Raw genomic sequence first — 23438 nt, forward strand, 5'->3', positions numbered from 1 at the left:
TTCTATGATGCATTGTGGTAACAGCATGGTGATGAGCTGCGCTATCGCGATGCTCTTTCCATGCAGACTTCTTCATATCAAGGCAACCTTTTGTAAATCTGTTTTGTTTACAAGCTGCCTCACATATCTTGCAGTACATCATAATTCTACCACATTCCTCTTCAAAACATAAGCAATTGAATTCCTGCAACAATTCAGAATTAAAATTTTGAATTTTAGTTTGGTTGGCCTTTTGACAACGGCCAGTTGACATATCTGGCCCTGTCTCAGACATTTAATCAAGTTTCTATTTTTGAGCAAAATTTTGACTTCAATCACTAGTGCCCGTATTTTTGTCACCCTCTTTCTCAGTCTCTGAGTCAATTTTCTTACTCTTAAAAGGCAATGTTGACCCTCCTTCCCCAAGCATACTGTTTTTGCCCCCGAAGAATGATGACAGTGTCGTCTGCTTTCCCACCATTGTTAGAGCAGTACACACAAGCTCCTCACAGCAACAGTCCGTACCTCAGAGCTCTATATACAATTGCAATGTTATGGAATGAAGGTATCAGAGCTTGTAGTACACGTGGTTCACCCTCCTACCCAGAGTTCCATGCAGCCAGCATAGTTCCTCTAGGATGATTCGTCACATCTCCATGCAATATCTTGCATGGAGATTTGACAAATCATCCTAGATATTTATCCTTTGTTTATATTGGATGTACAACTCCATGTGCTGTTCTCAAATTGCTTTGGAGAGCTAGCCGATTCGGTCACATTGTGGGTAAAAATATATTATCATGCACCTTTAGCATTTGTAGTAGCATATCTAAATATATATAATTATGAAAAAGAATATGTAAAGCACACCAAAGGCTTGCATTAGGATAGTCTGTCCTTCTTTTCAGAATAGGCTTGTTTTTAACAAACACATGAAAAGTTAAGTCACGTGATTGTGATATGCAAAATAGCCTGTAGCCAGTAAGTCCTGTGGCAATGGTGTAATGCTAACTCATCACTGCACATGAGTGTGCACATGGTTCTGAGCTCATTCAGAAAATATTGATTAAATCCGTCACTTGATTACTATAGCTGTATTGAGTTTAGATATAACATAGATGCAATCTGAATGAATCGAAACGAGTTGAGTCCAGTTAATTTTTAGAAAACTGGAATTTCCTTTCTGTGTGGGAGAGATACTCAGACTTATTTTAGAGTTGAGTGAACAAAGTTTTAACACCGCGTTGCAGACAGAGATTCGTTGAAGTTAAATTTTTCAAACATTATTTCTATGGAAGAAAGGGACACTGAAAATTGACTGGTCGACCATTTTTTACCAGCCAAAATCAGGCATATATCGGAGAACGGAAACACTGGGAACCTCCGACTGAAGATCCTGATCTAGAGGATACCAATCCTTCGATGGTCGTTCCGGGTAAAGTGAGGTGACTGTAGATCCTATGAGGTGTTGTATGTCGATTCTCACGAGATGAATGATGCCCCTCTTGCAATACCTCTTGAGAGTGGGAGGTTCGCTAGCCTTGTTCAGACGAGTTGTCAGATGACTCCGTATGGTCCTATGAAGATCGGTCCTTAGGGGAGCATGGATTCTCAATCTTCAAAAAGAGCCTGTAGGATTGGGCATGTTAACCATCGTGTGTGTACCCTCCAAGGGTACAAAAGGAGTGAGCTCTATAACAGTCGTAGGGAACAATGAAACAAGCGGATAGTCATTGGCAGGGTTCAAGGCAGCACGAGAGGTCTCATTAAACTTGGATCGGTCTCACCTGCATCTGACGAAAACACTCTGGAAGCTTCAAGGGTAGAGTTGACTAGGTATGTTCGTAGATCCAGTAGACGTCTTCAATGAGAAAGAAGTCAGAAACTCCCTCGTCATCCAGCGAAAATATGGGGCCGGTGGGGGTGGAAGTATCCTGGTCCACAGTGAAGAGGATCGGTCTGATGATCTAGCCTTTTAAACGGGTGTATTCCACATCACTGTTTATTGAGCAGCACTTGTTACAAGTATATAAACAATGTCATTCAAACACTAATTACATCCTGTAAATTGTCACTGCGGGGTCAAGACAAACGTTCTTCTCACTCATGTCATCACTGATCACACCTGCAAGTCCATACAGACGCCACCCAACATGGTGTCTTTGCTCTTTGCGACTGCATCAAAGGCCGACACGAGCCAGCGCACATGTATTGTTTTAGCTGAAGTACTCTACTCGGCGCTAATAAGCGGTGCTATTTGGTATGTGATTGGATTAAAGGGGCACTGATCTAAAGCAATTCCCCGGGACTGGTTTTTGCCTTTGTTATTGTTTTTTCCCCTTGAGTACCCGGATGATACTCGACCCAACCGAGCGTGACAAGAGACTGGACTACCGTCTGCAAGGACAGCAAAATAAACTTGGGACAATATTTGTTTTACCCATTTTTGAACACTGATTGGTTAACCGTGATCTATAAAGATTTTGGCAAAGGGCGCATGTTAATTAATTTCTTCAGCCTAAACAAGCAGACATAAAGAACGGCGGAACTCATCGGTTGTGGTCATTTTGAAATACCCCTGATTTTTATAGTTTAAAAAAAACTATCCATGCAGTGAAGCATTTTCGGATTTCGGATTTGATAATACGATTACTACTCCCTTGTTGTCATCCACGTTTTCTGGTATAACCCTACACTTGTGTATTTGTCATCATTCACTTGATGCTCAGTTAATGAATTTATTACAGATATAATTAGTGGTAGCACCACTCTGAATATCTGACGAAGGTACCCATTTATTGTGTCTGGGGTAATTATTCAATCTAAATACAGGTTTGAAGTGAGGTGAAATGTGTGTTATGTAATATGCACGTGGCAGCCCAGCAAGAGATGAATGATCAGTTGATTTACTTTTTTTGTAAATCAGTGGATCGTTCCTAGTCATCAAAGGATTAACAGAAAATACATTGATTGATTAATCACTGTTATCTTGCACAGTGGATATCTCAAAAGTGAGTGTTTACATGTCTGGGTTTACTAAAACAAAGGGAATACACTCATATCCTTGCATGAAGTGCCGATTTAAAAACAACATACTTTCTTAAAAGGGTTAACCGATAATAAGTTGATTAATTGCTCATTGTTATCTAACTCAATGGATTTTTTTAGGAACCGTGGATGTTATGAAAATAGTTGTCACGTGGGCTTTCTCAGCCAACCTTTGAGACTTGACAGCTATGTGAAACACCTGAAACAATCTAAGTGATCAGTTGAGAAACGAACACGGGTTATAATATCCTGAAACGATTTTTACATTTTAAAATATTTGATTGTTACAGAGACACGTATCATCGAATACGTTTCTTTGTACAGCTGCAGACGTTTGGGATATTGTTCCTGTATGTGGATATTCACGGATACATTCCTCGAACAAGGAAGCTGCCTAAAATTATACACATAAATTTGGTAGGTTGTAATTATGATATTCGCATTTTGTTTTCCTTCATTTGCAGTAGCATTGGACAGATTCATTCTGGTTCCTCTACGTCTTGGTTGGGAAATTATTCGATGCGCGATTGACGTTGTTTTCACAAGTCTTTTCCTTTGTATATTACATTTGTAAAATGTGATTCTCTCAGGCAATTTATAAAATGTTTAAATATTTCAGTCATTTTGACTGAAAAATCTGTCCATTTCTTTACAGATTGACCAAAATTGATAAAGACGATCAATAGGGCCTAAACACATCACAATAGATTATTATGTAGGATTAAAAGCCAAACAATATAGAAATGTTCTTTTCATCGTAACATTTTCAGTCTCTTGGTTATGATATTAAACATAAAAACGTTTGGAATTTGTTGTCATAATATTACAGGTGGACATAATTTTCAGTCAATTTGTAAAATAACTGAATATTCAGGCGTTTAATAATTTTCCTAAGTGAAAATTTTGCACATTTTGACTGTAAAAATATAAACATGATAAAATAAGCAATGCTCAGGAGAAATGTTTACTTTGTGTTGCAAGTCAAAATAGTATAAACGAAAATCGCACAATTACCAAGCAAGTGACTTGTCAAAACTTCGTCACCATTACCGATGCTACTGTCATAGCGACTGATTTACGACATCCATTGTCTGAAGAACATTTGATTGCAAAGGCTCATTACCCTGGAGCCATGACATCTATATGCCTTGAAACACTTAATTGCTGTTATTTATTAGATGCTAATCCTATTTGTTAATCCCCATTTTTGTGTACATCGACCGTCTGCCATCCTGAACAGGATGTGCAAGTATGTCACTGATGATTTACTGTTTACATTTATATTTATTACTGACTAAATGTCAGGTGACCTTGGCTATATAAGCCTTGGTCCAGAGAGGAGAAAGGAAAGAAAAGAAAGGTCTTACCCTTAGCCTAGCTAGGGTTAGGCTGGGTGCTCCGGGGCACCTAGACAACAACCACTAACACTATGTGCTGACCAGGCAAATAGTGTCTTTTGTATGTATATATCAACATGTATAAAGTATAACTGTATATACCACAAGCCATCGTCTCCAAGTTGTCACTTCCTACATGAACCATACGTCGGCCCCTTGCATATACGAGTATGCAAATTGTTCATTAATCAACGTCAACACCGCCACACGTTGTTAATTTGGTGGAGCTATCGGGTATGACAGACTTCTTAGTCTGTCCTTTCCTGTACCTCTTTGCAGCATGGCATATGGTTCACAAAACTGTAGGAAGTGACAGTCTCTTATTAAAAGGATATACTACCTTCCTGTGGGCCAATCACCAAGAACGAAGAAATGGCCTTTAACAAGATTGAAGAAAGAACAAGAACCTCTCAGATCAAGAACAAGTTCTCCGATCCCAAACCTTCCCTGCTCGAATATCTTAGCAACACTGCTAAGACTTCCCTTTCAAGATGTCGTTCCTGCACATGACCTAAGAAAAGAAGTATACACGCCTATCCCACAGAGACCCGACCACAGCCATCTTCATGCACACCCTGCACAATACAGAAACCGCCTCACGGGCACCTACAAGATGGACACTGTGTACAAGATATCTCATTGGGACTTACTAATTTGTGTTTACTTACATGGACTCAATCAAGGATATATATTGTGTGACTGTTGAATAGTGCAACCAGGTATGTTTAATCAAAGCCAGTATATAAATGCCAAAATGTTTCTTTACAATATTCAGTTTTGTATATGTGCAATATACTCCAAATTACATCTTTAGTCAAGCTAGATCTTTGAAGTTATTGTGTAGGGAATCTTTGAAATGTCTCCAGGCCACGCCAGACATATAGTTGCAGTTAGGGCCCAGACAAACCTAAGCTGTAGGGTTATCGAGTCACACCTTAAAGCTCGACTCGTAATTTCAAAAATCTAAACGACAAGATTTGTCATTTGTTACAAGTAATTAATGTGCACAGTTTGGTACAAAATTGAATGTATTGTCTAGGACTTTGAATTCAGATTAGGGATATTCTTGGGTGAGCCACCCCTACACATATGTTTATTGTATGTCAGTATTAAGTAATTAACAGCACAGCAGTATTCAGCATTTCAGAGTTTTGATGTCGGAATTAAGGATTTTTTTTTCTTGAGCATCGCACCCACAATATCTGGGCAAGCTCCGTCAAAGACACGGGAAGAGCACCCATTGTACTTTAAAGGGCAATAGTACCCACAAGTACCGTTTGAGTCACGCGGTAAAGCTAGACTCCTGGTTTCAAATTTCTTTATGCGAAATATTTGCTGAGATGTTTAATTTGTGCTTTTTATGACATTACTCATTATCATCATTCGGTACTGAGTCGCACCGCCAAACTAGACTCCTGAATTCAAAGAACCTTCAGTGATATATTTATTGAATCTGTGCAAAGCAGTAATTACCTTGTAGTGAAATTGCACATTACAAAGATTACTTGGTTAGTTTTCAAACTGGCACTAAATCAAATTGGCTAGATGATCACTTTCACACCGTCATTGCATAGATATATTTGTTGCATAAGGATTTCATATAACTGATTTTGATCACATTTGCATGGTTGTTTTCCTTGGTGATAAAGTTCACACATATCAATTTGGACTCATGTAAGCTTGGGGTCCAAGCTTCACGTAACGGAGGGAAGTTGTCATAGCGACTGATTTACGACATCCATTGTCTGAAGAACATTTGATTGCAAAGGCTCATTACCCTGGAGCCATGACATCTATATGCCTTGAAACACTTAATTGCTGTTATTTATTAGATGCTAATCCTATTTGTTAATCCCCATTTTTGTGTACATCGACCGTCTGCCATCCTGAACAGGATGTGCAAGTATGTCACTGATGATTTACTGTTTACATTTATATTTATTACTGACTAAATGTCAGGTGACCTTGGCTATATAAGCCTTGGTCCAGAGAGGAGAAAGGAAAGAAAAGAAAGGTCTTACCCTTAGCCTAGCTAGGGTTAGGCTGGGTGCTCCGGGGCACCTAGACAACAACCACTAACACTATGTGCTGACCAGGCACATAGTGTCTTTTGTATGTATATATCAACATGTATAAAGTATAACTGTATATACCACAAGCCATCGTCTCCAAGTTGTCACTTCCTACATGAACCATACGTCGGCCCTTTGCATATACGAGTATGCAAATTGTTCATTAATCAACGTCAACACCGCCACACGTTGTTACTACCCACAAAGATACCTACATTTCCTTATTATTTCCAAAATGTATTTCATTTTGTTGATCAATGTGACCATATGCCCTTATACTATCAATAAAAGTGACAAATGCGCTAACGAATAGCGCAGCATCCAGTCCCGGGGAATTGCTTCAGAGCAGTGCCCCTTTAAGGCCAGGATTCTCCTGTAAACCTGACAGAGGACATTTTGTTTAGATATAAATCCCCTGATGCTTGAGAGGAGGGGTTGTCGCATTCATATTGAGTCACATTTTTGGCTAGGGGCCAGCAGTCGCATTCTTTTGGAGACGCATTAATTTCACGTTTTTTACAGTAATTAACACTTCACTAACTAGGGGAAACACTACCTTAGCGAAGTGTGAAAAGAAAATGATCCCACCCTGCTTCTGGTGTGTGCATCAAATCTATACCTTTTCATGAATGCCAAAAATCATACAGGTAGAACAAATTCTGTCATGATCTAAATAAAAAAGAATTTCTGGGCTAACAATGTCACTTCTTGTTTTAGGAACACATTCCTAAACAAGAGAACAGGGTTATCAGTATCCATCACCATAGGGCACATCAGAATTTTGTTTGTTCATATAGAAGTGAACATAAACTATATAAAAAAAAGTCCCATGAGGCCTTAAGAAGAGATAGACACTAGGGTCGCTTTATGTCATCAGAAAGAATGATTAAATGTGTATTCAAGACTCAGTTATTTCTTGATACGTCTTGATATGTATCTCTTAGATAAGATAACTTCTGTAGTTTCTGACACTATGCACTTTGTAAAATGGATCTAAAAACATGTAGCAAGTGTAGTTACTCAGGACAATTTTTTTATGGTACCAAGTTGAACTCAGTCTTGATAAGTGTCACTTAGATACTCTAAATCTGGGAAGTTTTTCACCATGATATTACAATTGAATACTTGACGGGACACTGTTGTATTGTAGCATTGTTAGCCTTCCAAAAACAAGCAAAACCTTTCAAAATTAAATTTATAATGTCAATAACAACACGACAACATATAAAAGAACAACATTTATTAAATTTTTTGGCATATGGGGATTCTTGGTATATACATATATACATGACACATAAACATAGTACATGGAAGACTAACTTCAGCCAAGTCTCTAATATAGGAGTAGCGCATTCCATACTGTTTGAGCGTACTGAGACATGGCTGAGTATACGAACACGGACGTTGAAGAAATATACCCGATCACCGGGCTGTACCTCTGCCAAGTAATACAAGTAGGAGTCGCGCACCCCTAGACTTGCTCCCGAGCGCCAGGAGTACCTGGCAGAGTAGATGAATGATGAAAAAACAAAAAGAGATGAATGTTAAATTACTTGCAGGGGGAATAGTATCCGCCTGAATTGCCCTCTGATAGAGCGGATAGATTGCCCATATTATTATTAATGATAATTGTGAAATTGAGTTGATGAGAATCCCCAAAAGTAATTAGGCCGTAAGACATAAACAGGAGAACATGATAAAATGTTACAGAGTTCCAGTTTGTTCTAATCCTATTGAATGCTGGTCACTTCTGTGTCATCGCTATCTGAGCTTTACGTATTGAGACTTGGGACGTCCTGATATAGCGAGTGTAACATGTCTGAATCATGTGATCAGGCACACCTTTACTTGCAGCTGATGTTGTTGCTCCTATTCTGAATGAACGTCCGTTGTAGGCTTTGTCATCGTATCCAGCTATACTTAATAAGGTTTTGAGGCACTGAATAAAGAACTTCCTGGATAAGGCACTACCACTGGGTGACACAAAGGGTCATGAGGGGAAGTTCAAGATTGTTTCCTGTGATACATGTAGGTCAGCATATTGTGTACTGGACAGATGGCAGTATTCATCCGATGCAGCACAATGTTCACACCTTTGCGAAATGGATCAGTTTTCGAAGATTGTAAGGTGAGTGTAAGGGATGACAAATCGCTGGCAAACACCACTGAATTGAAACACAAATTGACATGCGGGCTGAATCTATCACACGTAAATTCCCCGCATCTGAGGAATGCGAAAAAGGCCAGGCAACACACTGCTTTCAGCATAATATTGTGTGTGGAGGTGAAGGCACCTTGGTCTAAGAGTTGACACAACTTGGTAAGTATAGAGCTTGTTATGGGCAACCGAACATATGCTGTACAGCCTTGCTGTCTCTTCACGGCACCTACTATTGTATGCAGTCTTGTCAGGTTGCCCAGAGTCCAAGGGTTCGGCACTCCTGCTTTGAGATACATAAACCTCACACGGCATAGGTATGTCTTAATTGTTGCATACCTGAGGTTTTGATGTTTATGACAGTGTGCCACAAATCTGAGTAGCAATTCTTTCGATATGGGAGGAAGTGATGAACTCCATATACTGCTACATATTGCGATGAAGAGGGCATAGGCCTTGAAACCTGCTTGGTAGACTTCATATGTACGATGGGAGACTGCTGATGCCCACAGGTTGTCTAACTCGTTGTCTGCCATGCTGTAGTTGGTAGTGTTCTCGGAAACATCAATTCTTCCATAGGAGGACACGCAGTTGGGTGGCGACAGGCTTGAGGAGCTGGGCGTCTGAATCTTGCTATCTGTAATCGAGACAAAGCATCACTGATATGGTTGTGTTTCCCTGGGACATGCCTCGCGCTGCACATGAAATTGAATTTAGCTGAGGTGAGCGTTAACTTCCTCAGGAACCTCATGATACCCGGAGATTTGGATCTGCCCTTATTGATGATGTCCACTGTGGCTTTGTTATCACAATAAAATCTAACTGATTTCTTAGCCCATTCTTTTCCCCAGACCTCTGCTGCCATAACGATCGGGTATAACTCCATCAGGGCTATAGACATGTCGTCTGCTACCAGTGTGAACAGACGCCCAGGCCACTTAGAGGCAAACCACTTTCGCTGATAATATGCGCCATAACCTATGGCTCCGGCTGCGTCTGTGTACAGTAGGAAGTCTGGATCCTGTCAGCTGTGAAAAGGGACACTCCATTCCATTGTTCGAGGAAACAAATCCACATGGTGAAGTCGAGTCAACATTCTTGATTTAACTGTACCCTGTTCTTTAGGTCTGGAACTGAATGTGCCAATTGCAGAAGGTAGCCGATAAAGGTACGTCCTGGTTTCACCACTTGCACTGCGAAGTTCATGTGTCCCAGTACTACCAGCAAGTCTCGTTTGGTGACTTCACTCTGTTGTAGTAAGGAGTGGATGATGGTCGTCAATCTGTCTATCTTCTCCATGGGCAGTCTAGCTTCCATCTTGATGGAGTCTAGAGTGATACCGAGGTACACCAAGCAAGTCGTGGGGCCAACTGTTTTTGGTTGAGAGAGAGGGATGCCTAGGTCATCAAACATTTTCAAAAGAGACGACATGGTTCTCTGTCCTTGTTCCAAAGTCTTATTGAAGCAGATAAAGTCATCTAGCAGGTGTAATATATAGTCGATATGATAACACTGTTTGGCTATCCAACACACTGCTGAAGCGAGGGTATCAAAGATTTTTGGACTGGATCTGCAGCCAAACACCAATCGTGTGTAGTAAAAATATTCTTGCCTTTTGATACCGTGAAGATGCCACAATGAGGGGTGAATTGGGATAAGTTTGAAGGCATCTGTAACATCCGTTTTGCACATGAATGTTCCTCTACCTAGCTGTCTAATGCATGATATGGCATCATCGACTTTAACATACTTCAAGGAATATTCTTCTTTATCAATCAAAGAGTTGAGACTTGGATTACCTTGGTCTTCATGTGGAGCTGACATATCTACTATAAGTCGTAATTTTTTGGAATATTTGCCCTCAACCAATCCTATGGCACTTACTCGCTGCAGAGGAAAGGGACTTGTGTGGAATGGACCCATAAGGTAACCTTTGTCCTTCTCTTCATTTATCAGTTTAGTCACCATTTTGACGTTGAGGGGTCCCCGGGTTGATAGCAAGTTTCGACATACTCGTGTGATGGTTGGTGGGTTCTTAATTTCTGTGTAAAAATCTTCTTGGAAGCCGAGGATGAGATATGCTGTCATGTTTTGGTCTGGATGCTTGACTAAAGTAGCTTTCAGTGTCTCAATATCAACAGGAGTTGGTCTGGCTTCAAGTGATTTGTCCGACTTCCCATTCTTGGACGTCTTGTCTGTACGACATTGATATTTCGGATGGGTCCTCTTGCATATCAAGCACACGTGCATGAACCTGCAATGTTGATGGCTGCATCCTCTGTCATTGTAATTATTACAGATGGATTGTCCCTGGTGGAAGATGATGGCTCGTCCATGGGCGTCTGTACCGTCGAACTTGTTCGTCCGTAGCTGCTGCGGCTTCCTTGGTACCAGGGATGATTTCAGTTGGTCATCAAGTGACAATGGGAAGAATTCCGATGCGTGATTTAATTCGCCGCACCACTGGCATGCATTGGCTTTCCTGGACGTAAAGATCTTGATATAGAGTTCTCGGTCCAGTCTGCCCCAGTATACTGGTCGATTTAATAGTTCAATGGCTGCTGCCGCTTGTGCAGAGAACATCTTGTGGTAAGTGTAGAACGCATTGTCTTCCGTCTCGTTACTTAGTCCAATAATAATGCCTTGATATTCGTCCAACTCTGCTGACCTGTTGGGGAATTTTTCCAACATTATCTTTTTGAATCTTTCAAATGCTTTGAGGAAGTCTCTGATACCCAACACTTTCTGAAGTCTCTTGTCATTGGTAGTTTTGAGATGTAATTGACCATCGCCTATCTGAATGCTACATGGGCCACAATGAACATCATCCGGAATTAGTAACAGAGCCAAATTAATGTCCCTACCCTCGTGAATCTGTTGCCTGAGATGTGCAGACACTGTCTCCAGTCTTGGCAGTGTGTTGGGTTCCGGTGATTGCGTAGCGGTGGCGGCATGGTTGGCAAATGCAGTTGACAGGGTGAATTTCCCGTGTAGTCTAATTTCTTCTCTGGCGGTTGATTGCTGCGGCAGAATTGAGGGACTTGTCGTTGCGTCGGTGGCGGAAGGTGACGACTGAGTATGGTGAGGCAGCAAAACTCTTGTGATAGTTTCCACTGACTGTTGAAGCGCTTGAACAGACGCGACTAAACTCTGCAAGTCAGGCTGTGTGGGCGCAGCCATGACACTTGGTGACGTCACAGGCGAAGTCGTTCTCGGTGCTTTGTTTGGAATTTCGTTAGGTTCTCCAACATCGCGAATATCCACTGAATTAGGAGTGTTTCGAAACTCTTGTCTGATTTGGCTTGTAGCTGAAGTCCGGGAGGCAGGTAGTGGCCTTATGTTCGCTGGCACATTCTTTGAGTAGAACTGAATGAGTTGACCTCGTGACATAGAATTTGGCAGGTGTAAAATTCCGATGTCCCTGGCAATGCGCTCTCGGAGTTCTGCAACGTACCAGTTGGCAGGATCGTGAGAATGTTCGGTAGCCGTCGAGTCTGGATTAATTGACTGGTATCTCCTGCGAACGTCCGAAGAATTAGACCGAAGTCGTGTCGATACGGCCGGTCGAACATCTTGGTTGTTTACATCGATGGCAGCTTTGTTAGTCGAATTACGTTTCCGACAAGGGGCCATAGTACTGTTACGAGACATTACTGTATGTGACGGTTACTTCGTTACTACGTAGGTACTTCGTTGAGAAATCGTAATTATGGCATAAAGTTCTGTCAAGATCCGACCATTACGAAACGCGCTTGAATGAACCATGTGTTGTGAGCTGAACAAAGGAATTGCTGACAGCTGACTGCGCATGCGGTAAGGCATGATTAAGTTTGGGCGTGTGAGAGAAACGGAATATGATTGTGAATTGCTCGGGTTCCCAAGCTGACTTAACTACAAATAAACACCCATTGGAGTATATTACCTGATGACTAACAGTCACATCTGCATAGCACAGGTTAGCTTGTTGAATTTAACATTCGTAATGGACAATAAAAAATTATAGAAAATTATCGTATGGTATGGTGCATGTAATGCATAACATTCGATGACGTAACCCTTGCTATTGCCATTATAAACTCAACTCAATACCTAAGTAATAACAAAGCGCTACATTGCTACAATGCAACAATGTGATATCGGACATTCTGACCATTTGTTGCATTGTCAAGCTTTTAGTAAGTTTCTTTTTTTCACCAAAGCACAACGATGCAACATTTTTCAAGGTCAAAATATGACACGTTGTCACCCCAACAAAAATGTGTAAAAAAGGCGTTAATTGAGCGACAACACAACATTTGATAATGTCACATTGTCATGTTGTCGCCCTTTTTCATTAATGGTGCGCATGCATGGTAAGTGAATTAATCTACGCATGCGCCGAAATGGTTATACTCCTTTTCAAACTCCAGTGGTCTCACTTCAGAAATTAATTCATATATCGTTATTGTCTGTGTTGGTTTTCATAAACCAAACGCTTTTTCACAGCAAGAAACAAACACCTTGCATTTCTATTTAATTTAATTCAGGGCTCTGACATCTTTTTTCAAATGACACATGATTGGCTCTGTCGTTTTAGATGCGGCAATTCATTGTGTGTCTCCTAGACATACGAGAAAACTATGTTTGCGTGTTCGAATCCAAGCACCATACATATATTTCACTTAGGGATTTCCTCCCACATCAAACTTGCATGCTGTAAAATAACTGAATTTTTGTTCAAAGCAGAGTTAAACAACAGGTCACGTTAGTCACGGGGAGTCCTCAGATGGGTGACCGTGTTCGGCTGCTGGGCTCCTGAGAGTTTCAAGGGCCTTGGTCCGCATGTGGTGTCTGTTTGGGCAAGTGACTTTGTTCAAAATATGCCACTGTTCAGCCAGCAGTGAATGGGTACACGGTAAGATAATATGACAATGTGGCTGTTCTCTTGCATATGACAGGCAGCCTAGGTCATATATATACTCCCCTTGGAGATGAGAATGACTGGGGTAATAATGTGCTTTGAGCATGATATTCAACATGGAAAAAGTGCCATACAAATGTATTATTATTATGATTATAAATAAACTCACTCTCTCTCTCAAATCTATAAATTCGCTGTGCAGAGTGGTGCCCCCTAGTTTGCCAGAACCCTAAAAGGGTGTGTTAGAATTGCTGATTCGACTTTCGACTTTTGACTTTCCTCCCACATCCAGCTGACATGCCATAACTGAAATACTGTTCAGAGCAGTGTTAAACAATACCCACTCACTACTCGGAGTTAATACTTCAAAATTCAGTTCATTGATGACCCTTTAACTCACAGACTTAGCTCTTTCACGGACGTATGTATGCACATTTGTAATTGTTGTGACAGAGTTTGGTCACTGGTCACATTCATCTATAACTATAGATTTTGTTTTGTTAAAAATTTCAAAACAAGCAGTAACTACTGAAAGTCGACAATGTGACATTCCAACAACGCATCATTTCATCAAAATGTCGCATTGTCCAATTGTCACGTCGCACTTTGTTAAAATATTAAGATATGCAGTAATTATTTCCAGGCAGACAATGCATCGTTTTGATGAAATGTCACATTGTTGCGCTTTTCCAAAACGAAGCAAGTGCTCTTTTGTATCAAATGCATGATTTAATTTTATTGGCTGAATGTCAACTGGCTCTTAATCCTATGAATACCAAATTGGACCAAATTTGGTCTTTGTTATTTTTAATATGTAAGTGTATACCATAGTATTTTCATAAGCATATGTAGTAATTAGGTAAACTATCATTTGATTGGTTGTATTTGAAATGGTTTTAAACTGTGAAATAGACTATATTAAACTGACCTTAGTGTTTAAAGGTTTTAATATCTGCATGTGTACTGGATCATTTTAATATTTGCTGTGTTCTATCCCTTGCAATCATTTTCAAAAGCTCATCTTTCTTCTGACGACCTATCATACCATTTATATTTCAGGATCCCCTACTTGTTTCGGAGAGTATATCTTATACAAAAAATATCAACGCCAGAGAATAACCAGTATCAATTATCTGATGAAACATATTCCATTGGGCCTAAAATGCAAAATAGCTGTGAAACTTAAGGGAATGGTTCACTGAAAATCAATGTTCACATGCACCAGTTATTCACGGAAAGTGTAATAATTTCCTGTCAGTAAGACATGCAGTTTTGAAGATGAATATAATTCACAATTTTGATACATTCTTGCCACCAAACCATACTTGTGATTTACATCCCATTATATGCAAGAGAAAAAAGACAACACATATATGAACTAGCATTTTCAAAAGCCTGGGGGGATACGAACCTGCTATCTCTTGATTTATAGTCCTACCACCTGTGCTTCAGAGACTGTTGATGTCACATGTGTCAATTTTACGAGTCACTATTAGCTTGGGTTGGTTCATTTGTACATTTTTATGGTAACAGTGTACCAAGTTAGTTTTAAATCCTGGTGGTTTATATACTGAACAACAAAAGTTCCTGTGACATTGAATAAGATTTAATGCAAAGTTATGTTTTTTACCAAATCTGAAACAATTTCGGTTTGCAACAGATAAAACACTCCTGTAAGTTTTCAAATGATTGAATTTGCCATACTGACTTCAGAAAATGCGTGATTTCATAAAAAAACATGCCAAAATGTCAATTTAAGATCAATAGCGTGTGTGTCCAACTCTGGTTGCGATGCAAGCTACACATCTTTGTCTCATGGAATGGACCAGGCGTCACACAAGTCCTGTGGGATATTTGTCCATATCTGCTGGAGCATGTTTCGAAGTTCCTGGAGTGTCTGTGGAACAAGTGGTTGACGTCGAAGGCGTCGATCCATCTCATCCCACATATGCTTGAATTGTGAGAGATCAGGAGAGCCCACCAGGGGATGACATTCACGTTGTTCTGTTGAAGGGAATCCTGTACAAGTCAAGCAATATGAGGCCTGGCGTTGTCAAGTTGAAAGGTAATGCCAGGGCCATGACGACGAAAAAACGGTAGAACAACAGGGCCGATGATCTCGTCGTGGTAAGGCTGTCCATTGAGATGTCCCTCTACCACTATCAAACGGGTCCTCTGTCTTGCTGTAATCCCACCTCATTCCATAACGCTGCCACCACCAAACCAATCTTCTTCCATGACACAATGATTTACGTAACGTTCACCTCAAAGTCGGTACACTCGAATCCGTCCATCGCTGTGGCTGAGGTGAAAACGAGACTCATCAGTGAATAGAACTTGTCCCCACTGCATGGCTGTCCAGCATAGACGCTGTCTGTATGGTGGTTTCCTGTCAAAATGGGACGTCTGGCGGGTTTTCTGGCGACAATCCCTGCACATCTGAGGCAATGACGTACGGTTTGTGAAGATATTCGTCGTAATGTTGAATAATTGCGTAATTTTGTTGTTTTTCTGATTGGTTGTTGTCAGCACAATGCTAAACAATGTATATTGAATCCTGTTAACACACATGTTTTTATTCCCTTTTTTGGGTAGTGAAATGCATGGGGCTTGCATAAAAGTCAACTTTTGCATGGAATGCATGCTTTTCTTTAGCAGTTGCGTTTTTATGACTTGATTCCATACATATAATATAATATTGAAAACCAAACTTTACTTGTTTGAAAAATACACTAAAATATCGGTGTCACAGGAACTTTTGTTGTTGAATATATGTGTCATGCAAGGGCCTGTGACGGTACCAAAACCCAAGAAACTCCCAGGAAACAAGCAGCCAAACACAGTTACACATCCAGTGACTAACGTGACCTGTGAAATAACTGAAATATTTCTCAAAGCGGCGTTAAACCAAACTTGCTCTAGCTCAGAGTGGCATTTCCTAGGCGTAGCAGAAAATGTAAATTTAATATTTTTGTTTGTGCAGCAATAACAGGTACTCTCTACATATTACATGTACTCACTGCAATGTTACCGTCAAGATCTCTACACATAGCACATGTCTCTTCTTCATTCTCTGCCATGTTTTCATGCTGGTTGTCATAGTTGAGAGACCATCGTAACTTCCATAAAAAGTCTTTGAACAAATACGCCATCCTGCATCCTAAATTCTTCCACGCCGCCGTGCTACCTTTGAACTATGGATCAACAGATAGATGCAACATCCAGCAGTTGGATTACGCGTAGCCATGGCAAATCTTTACCTTCGACCTCAACCTCTAACCCCAACCGCCATGTTGCCAACACAGCCAGGTCACGACTCGACAACACGACTCCTTATTTGACAGTTGCTCAACTTCGGCAGAAGTTAGCGGACTTTGGAATGGTCGTGCCCAGCTCATGGTCTCGTAAAACGATCTACCAACTCTACCAGGAGAATTTGAATAACAGACGGGGAATCCACACGAGACAAGTGTCAGCCACTGTGACGTCACCAGACCAAAGTTCACAGGAAACGGTCGGGATACAGCCAGACACTGGTGTCCCACAGAATCAAGATCAACCTAACATTTCCCAATCGTTGGATACGGTTACCAGGAATACGATTTCTGTCCCAGACAGGGAATGTGACATTTACGACACCATTCCCACTGTTGGTGAGATGGACATGTGCAATGCACCAACAAATGTGACTTCCCCTTCCGCCAGTGTCCCTTGATCTGAATTCGATGAACTTAAAGAACTCGTGCATTCAGTGCATTCATGCATTCAGCGAATGGCACAGCCTGGTAGTCAACCTGCTAACCTTACCACTACCGTGTCTACATCGAGTTTTCGTCCGAGGGGGAGTGCCGGCAAAGCCGTTTCATCGAATTCTCTCCCTTACATCGATACAGTTCCTGCCGCCCTGGTGAAGAAAATTCAAAAAGGTGAATATATAAATCTTGCACTCTTGCTTCAAGATCAAGACATAGGTGAACCTCGCAATGGTTCATCCTCCTCTCGTCTCAACCGGCAGTTAAACCTGAGGGAATTCATGGAGGCGTGTGACATTTATAGAAATACACTGTGTGGTTCAAATTTCACCCTCCGAGTACAACTGGATAAACATCAATGAAATGTGTTAGATCTCGCCAAGCTTTACAGCAATACATGTGCTTTTTACAACTATCATGTCATGTTTGCTCGTAGAATCGCCGCCTATGCAGAAGCAGGTACACCAGTTGATGGGGGGGAACGAGATTTGAGATTGTTAAGCATTTGCACATCCGGACTGCGGGCTCGAGCATGTTCCCTCTGCCACAGTGTCACTCATGCCACTGACAATTGTCCGAATGTTGCCAACTCAGATTATCCTGGCCACAGACAACGCCACAATCAAAACAAACCCAAGAATATCCCATCATCTGCTATTCGAGGTAGGCCACGTGTTCGTCATGAGGGTCGTGAACTTTGTAACAATCTTAACGAGTTTGGCTGTTCAAAGTCAAATTGCCCATTCCTTCACTTGGGTCTTCAATGTAAGGGGAAACATAGCCAACAACATTGCTCAAACTTCAACAGTTCTCACCAGTGACTCGCAACTCTCACCCCCATCGATGTTAATGTTATGGCTCATGAGCTAGCAAGGCATCCAGATTCAGTGTTCACAGAGTTTGTCAATATGGGCCTTCGTCAAGGATTTCACCCCAAACTTTCATCAGTCCCATCTCAACCATTTGAATGTACCAACAATGCCAGTGCTAAGACTGAACCCGACATTGTTGCTAACTTAATCCGTGAAGAAGTGCAGAAAGGCTATGTTATTGGACCTTTGCCAAAATCCCTATACCCAGTGTACAGAGTCAGCCCATTAGGGTTGGCTAAAGGAAAATACAGCCTCAAAAAAAGATCAATCCTTGACCTGTCTGCACCTCACGACAACGACACAGTTCCAAGCATCAACAGTCTCATCAACAAGGATGATTGTTCTCTCTCCTATGTTTCGGTTGATCAAGCTATCAAAAAAATTAAGGAATCGGGAACAGGTGCCCTCATGTGCAAAGTAGACATTACTGACGCTTTCAAGCAGATTCCTATACACCCTGATTTTTGGCCACTGTTTGGTTTCAAATGGCAAGGACAGTTTTATTTCTACAAGCGACTTGCATTTGGGTGCCGCTCCAGCCCAGTAATTTTTGATGCAATAACAACTGCCATACGTGGATCTTACACAACAATCACAATGTTCAGTTCATCCTACATCTCCTTGACGATTTTCTGACCATAGACGTACCATCCTACGACGCTCGACATACCATGTCCACTCTTCTAAAAGTGTTTGCGTCGCTCAAAATCCCATTAGCTATGCACAAAACTGTTGGACCAGTTACTGAGATTGGGCATCATATTGAACTCAGTCACCATGACTGCTCGACTGCCTCAGAATAAGCTTACCAGGATCGCCGATATATTGCAGAACTTTTCAGACAGGAAATCATGCACAAAACAGGAACTGTTATCCCTCCTCGGTCATTTAAACTATGCCTGCAGAGTCATCATTCCCGTCAGATCGTTCATCTCATATCTGATTGAACTGTCTAAAACTGTTAGCAAACTGCATCACCACGTGAAGATATCCAAGGCATGTCGACAAGATCTAGCTATGTGGGAACTTTTCCTCAGGAAATGGAATGGTATTTCCTTCTTTTATGATGACCAGGTTACTTCTGCTCCATCCATCAACAGACGCATCTTCCACTGTCGGACTGTCCATGTCAACTACCCACGAGTACAAAGCCCCATGTTTTGATGCGAGATACTGCATATTTCAATGGCTGCAGAGACAAACTTGCTTAACAATAAACAATTACTGCTTTAAATAAACAAAACAGGATTAATCGTGACAATGAGACATTTCATCAAAATATCACGTTGTCGCAGTGTCGCTTTCAGAAGTTACTGCTTATTTTGAAAATTTTAACAAAACATTATCTATGGTTACAGTATTTTCTTGAGTATAGTCCGCACTTTTTTTCCAAAAAACACAGCTGTGTAGAAGGGGGTGCACATTATACACGAATTAATGAGTTTTGATGTTTTTTCCCCCATAGAAAGACATTACCGTGAGAACGTAACACCGGAAATACCATGTCAACAAATCCTCAATGAAGTTCGCAAATTATTCATGTTATTACACAGTCTGGCTATAAAAAGTGTTCTTTGTATATCTGGACTTATGTTTGTAACTTATATCATTAATTTTATTCAAAATTCCTTTTAATATTCCACAATTATATTTCGGTGAAATCGTGTGTGAAGCAATCGGAAGATCGCACAACTCACCGTTATTAACAGCAACCACGGTCAGATTACCGCTATTGACGCCTTGAAACGAACTTTAGTTGACAGAGAATGGATACATAGATAATAAATGCTATACTTTGATTCGTTAAAAGTCATATTGTTTTTGTTGGACGATTCAATGTCAACCCGTTATTCTCGCGATCACGTGCACAGGAGCCTTGATGGTGACTGGTCAGACTTGTTCCATGTAAAAAATAATACCCGGCAATAGCAATCAGCTGCTTCGCTTAGGGTTATTATTATTTTAAATATGTTTAGTAAAAGCTGCATCTAAATTAACAAGATATTGGAATATATTATTCCTGATAAAAAAAATAGTTTAAGAAACAACTTTTGCTGATCCTTGCATTTACATACTGTAAAGTTATATCATTGGGTGTGTCTTGACCGAATCACCGGTAGATTCCAAGAAAACGTGTGTACAGCTGATTGCTGTGTCCGGCTTCGTTTACGAGAAAATACACAAGGTAATCTTAATCCCTGGATATAAAACAATTCTTAGCTGAACAAAAAATACAATTTAAATGGTAAATCAACATGTCTGGGGATTTTTTATCACAAATTTCGAATTTGTACTGACGAAGTTTCTCATCACACATTCGTTTGCCGGACTTCGCTGAAGGGGTACGGTGTAATATTTTTCTGTGCATAATATTCAAATTTCTTTTTTTCCAAAATATTGAACCCGCTGGTGGGGGGGGCGCATTATACTCGGGTGCACATTATACTCAAGAAAATACGGTATAGATGAATGCGCCAAGTGAACAAACTCAGTCACAACAATTACAAATATGCATACAAACGTCCGTGAAGGAGCTAATTCTGTGAGTTCAAGGGTCATCAGTTAACTGATTTTTTTTGGAGCCATGCTTTACCGCACTATAACCGAGTTGGTGCTATGTTGAAGAGCTCAATAGCGATTGAACACTACTTCTAAAGCTTAACTTCCAGAATACCTCGTTAAAACATAAGGTAAATGGTCCTCTGACTGTTGGATATATATGAGTTCCACAACCTTCTATTGCCTAGGCTTAATCTGCTATAGTAGCTGACAGACAACGCAACATGACATAAGCTCGCTTGACTATCGTTCAGGTGAGCTAAACTACAAGGGATTGCTGAATAATAATTATCATTCAGGAACACAGAGAACATGCATGTCCTTCAACCCACATGCTTACATAGAGTAAACAAACTAACCAGGGTTGATAGATGGTGGGGGAGGTGGTGGCAATGGCCTTCCCTCTTTCATAGCAATAGTCACTCCTCTTGCAGCCTTCACTGTCTTCAGGAAATCGTCATGCTGAGCACGCCAGTTGGATCGGGGAGGTGGCACATCCTACAAGACACACAAGTAGAGAAATAAGTCTTCTTATCTGAGTATGTTCCTATTTCTCAAAACACCTTGTTATGTAAGAGTGATGTATTTGGGGACAAAACTACTAGTCTACAGATCTCAGTCAAGCAAGGAAGATCATTTTGTGTCTCTGAATCTGAAAACATATACCATGTGTATGTAGAATGCGTTTTTGTAAAGGAATTTTGGTTAGTTATTGAAATATACCTAAGCTCGAAACTTGCATATGATATTCATATTACCATTCTGGATAAGTCAATTTGCTACAACAAAAACAACTACCTTTTTAACCACATAATTTTTCTTGCAAAAAAATACATTCACCAATCAAGCATCAAGAAAACTCCATTATGCTTTCCTTTTTTCATAAAAATGTTGAAAGATGTATGTGAAATGGAGAAATGTATCGCAATGAAAAATAGTAGTATTAATAGATTTGACAGAAAATGGAAGGAATTATCAGCCTACTTATTATAATTTCTCAGTGAATCAATATATTGCTTACCCATATCTGATCATGTTTTAAGACTATGAATTGCTACACTTATGTACCTCATGTACCAATGTTATATATATGTCTACTGAATTGAAATCAAAATATATATAAAAAAAAGAAAGAAGATGGCTTTGACAAAAAAGAAAACACTGTACAGAATGGACAATATATTTCATATCTAGAAAAGTCCCTTCCTGTTGGTATCCTTAGGTTATGACCTGAGGAGGGAAACTGTAATAAAGCAATTCTATAAACATAAACATCACAACTGATAAATGGTCTTCAAACATAGTATTAACCTTGATACATCAAGAGAAGCCTAAACACAGATACTTACAAATACCATCAAATAGATCTAATCATCAACATCCATACACCTCTGCATGAATTTTGGACATAACCAACTTGATGATTATTCCCAATGTAACCAAAACCATATCCAAACAGTAACTTTTTCTACTTTGTGTGCCCTACAACCTATTCACTTTTTCTGCAAGAATGTATTGATATAAATAGATGTCTTAAAATAATACTATAACTATCGTTTTATATTTTGAGTTACACAAATTTTAGTACTTTTGGGGGGTTGAGTCCCATCTGGCATGCGAACCTACTCTCTCAAAGTGAGGTGATCTAAACACCTGGCAGCTGGTAGTCCAGATCACATACTTTGTATACCCCTCAGATAAGTATTAATTGCCTCCCATTGCTGAAAGCTATAAGAGTGTAGGTTTGAATCCCAGATGGAACTTAACCCCACAAAATACTAGAATTTGTAGAAAATGTACTTTACTAAAAATGTGTAATCCCAAATATAATATTTGTTACATTTGACCACTTTCTAAAAGCGGTATTGAGAATTCATAACCTCATCCATTATTTTATAATTCTGATATTTTTATTAATTTCAGTGAACATCTACCCAATTCATCTCTAACTACAATATTAGAAACAGCTTTCCTTAAATGCAATAATGTCTTATGTACCGGGTATATTCAAAATACCAGGCGAGGGATGAAATCCCCATATTTCTGACAAATAACATAGAATCAGTAAAAACTGGACATAGAAAATATATATATTAAAACCTTAAAAGGTAAGTTATCAAAATTATCGATAATTTGTTTCAAAGGGGAACAACACTCCAACTTTGACAGTTTTGAAGTATGGATCAGCTATTTCTTCGCAGATTCAAGTTAAAATTTCAACAGGTTTGACTTATGCGTTCAGCACTCTTCTTACTGCACTGTGAAAAGCAACACCTATCAGAGGAACGAAGAATGAGAAGCCGTATATCATAACAAAGGATATACAATATAGAACTGCAGCCAAACTGACATGTCTTTATGTTGTTGAATAATGCATTCACTGCTTGAAAGGATGAAGCTATCAGTCAACATTAGGCATAGCAAAAGACTACATTGTATTCCTTCAGAGAATTCAGGTAAACAAATAGGTGATAACTAACTTGGTCAATTTAAATGTAAAATTTGAGATAAATTATCACAAGACATGATGATTTACCATATAAAATCAAACAACAGTTATCACTGTCAGTAATTCTAAGAATACTTCCTTTTTTTACATCATTGCCAAATTCCTGTATTTTGGCTGCAATCACACTAAACTAAACTTTCATATGTTCAACACAATTGCTCTTTACTATCAACTATTCAACAATCAGTTGTT

General features: G+C 39.9%; 2 protein-coding genes and 1 pseudogene across 3 annotated transcripts in view; all 3 read right to left on the reverse strand.

Annotated features, from left to right (window-relative positions):
* LOC139464624 (zinc finger C2HC domain-containing protein 1B-like) overlaps positions 1 to 23438 on the reverse strand; it is a 213324-nt gene that overhangs the window by 128784 nt on the left and 61102 nt on the right. For both annotated transcript variants that reach the window (XM_071246160.1, XM_071246153.1), the window contains exon 4: positions 21097 to 21235. In XM_071246160.1, the coding sequence (XP_071102261.1) occupies positions 21097 to 21235 (139 nt within the window). The remainder of the gene's footprint in view (positions 1 to 21096; positions 21236 to 23438) is intronic.
* Positions 8025 to 9190, reverse strand: LOC139464614 (uncharacterized; annotated as a pseudogene).
* LOC139470846 (uncharacterized) lies at positions 9744 to 12287 on the reverse strand. Its single transcript, XM_071253160.1, has one exon. The coding sequence runs from the start codon at positions 12285 to 12287 to the stop codon at positions 9744 to 9746; it is 2544 nt and encodes an 847-aa protein (XP_071109261.1).

This window comes from Haliotis cracherodii, unplaced genomic scaffold (genome assembly GCF_022045235.1).
Source record: "Haliotis cracherodii isolate W230 unplaced genomic scaffold, xgHalCrac1.p SCAF_1, whole genome shotgun sequence".
Taxonomy (NCBI): Eukaryota; Metazoa; Mollusca; class Gastropoda; order Lepetellida; family Haliotidae; genus Haliotis; species Haliotis cracherodii.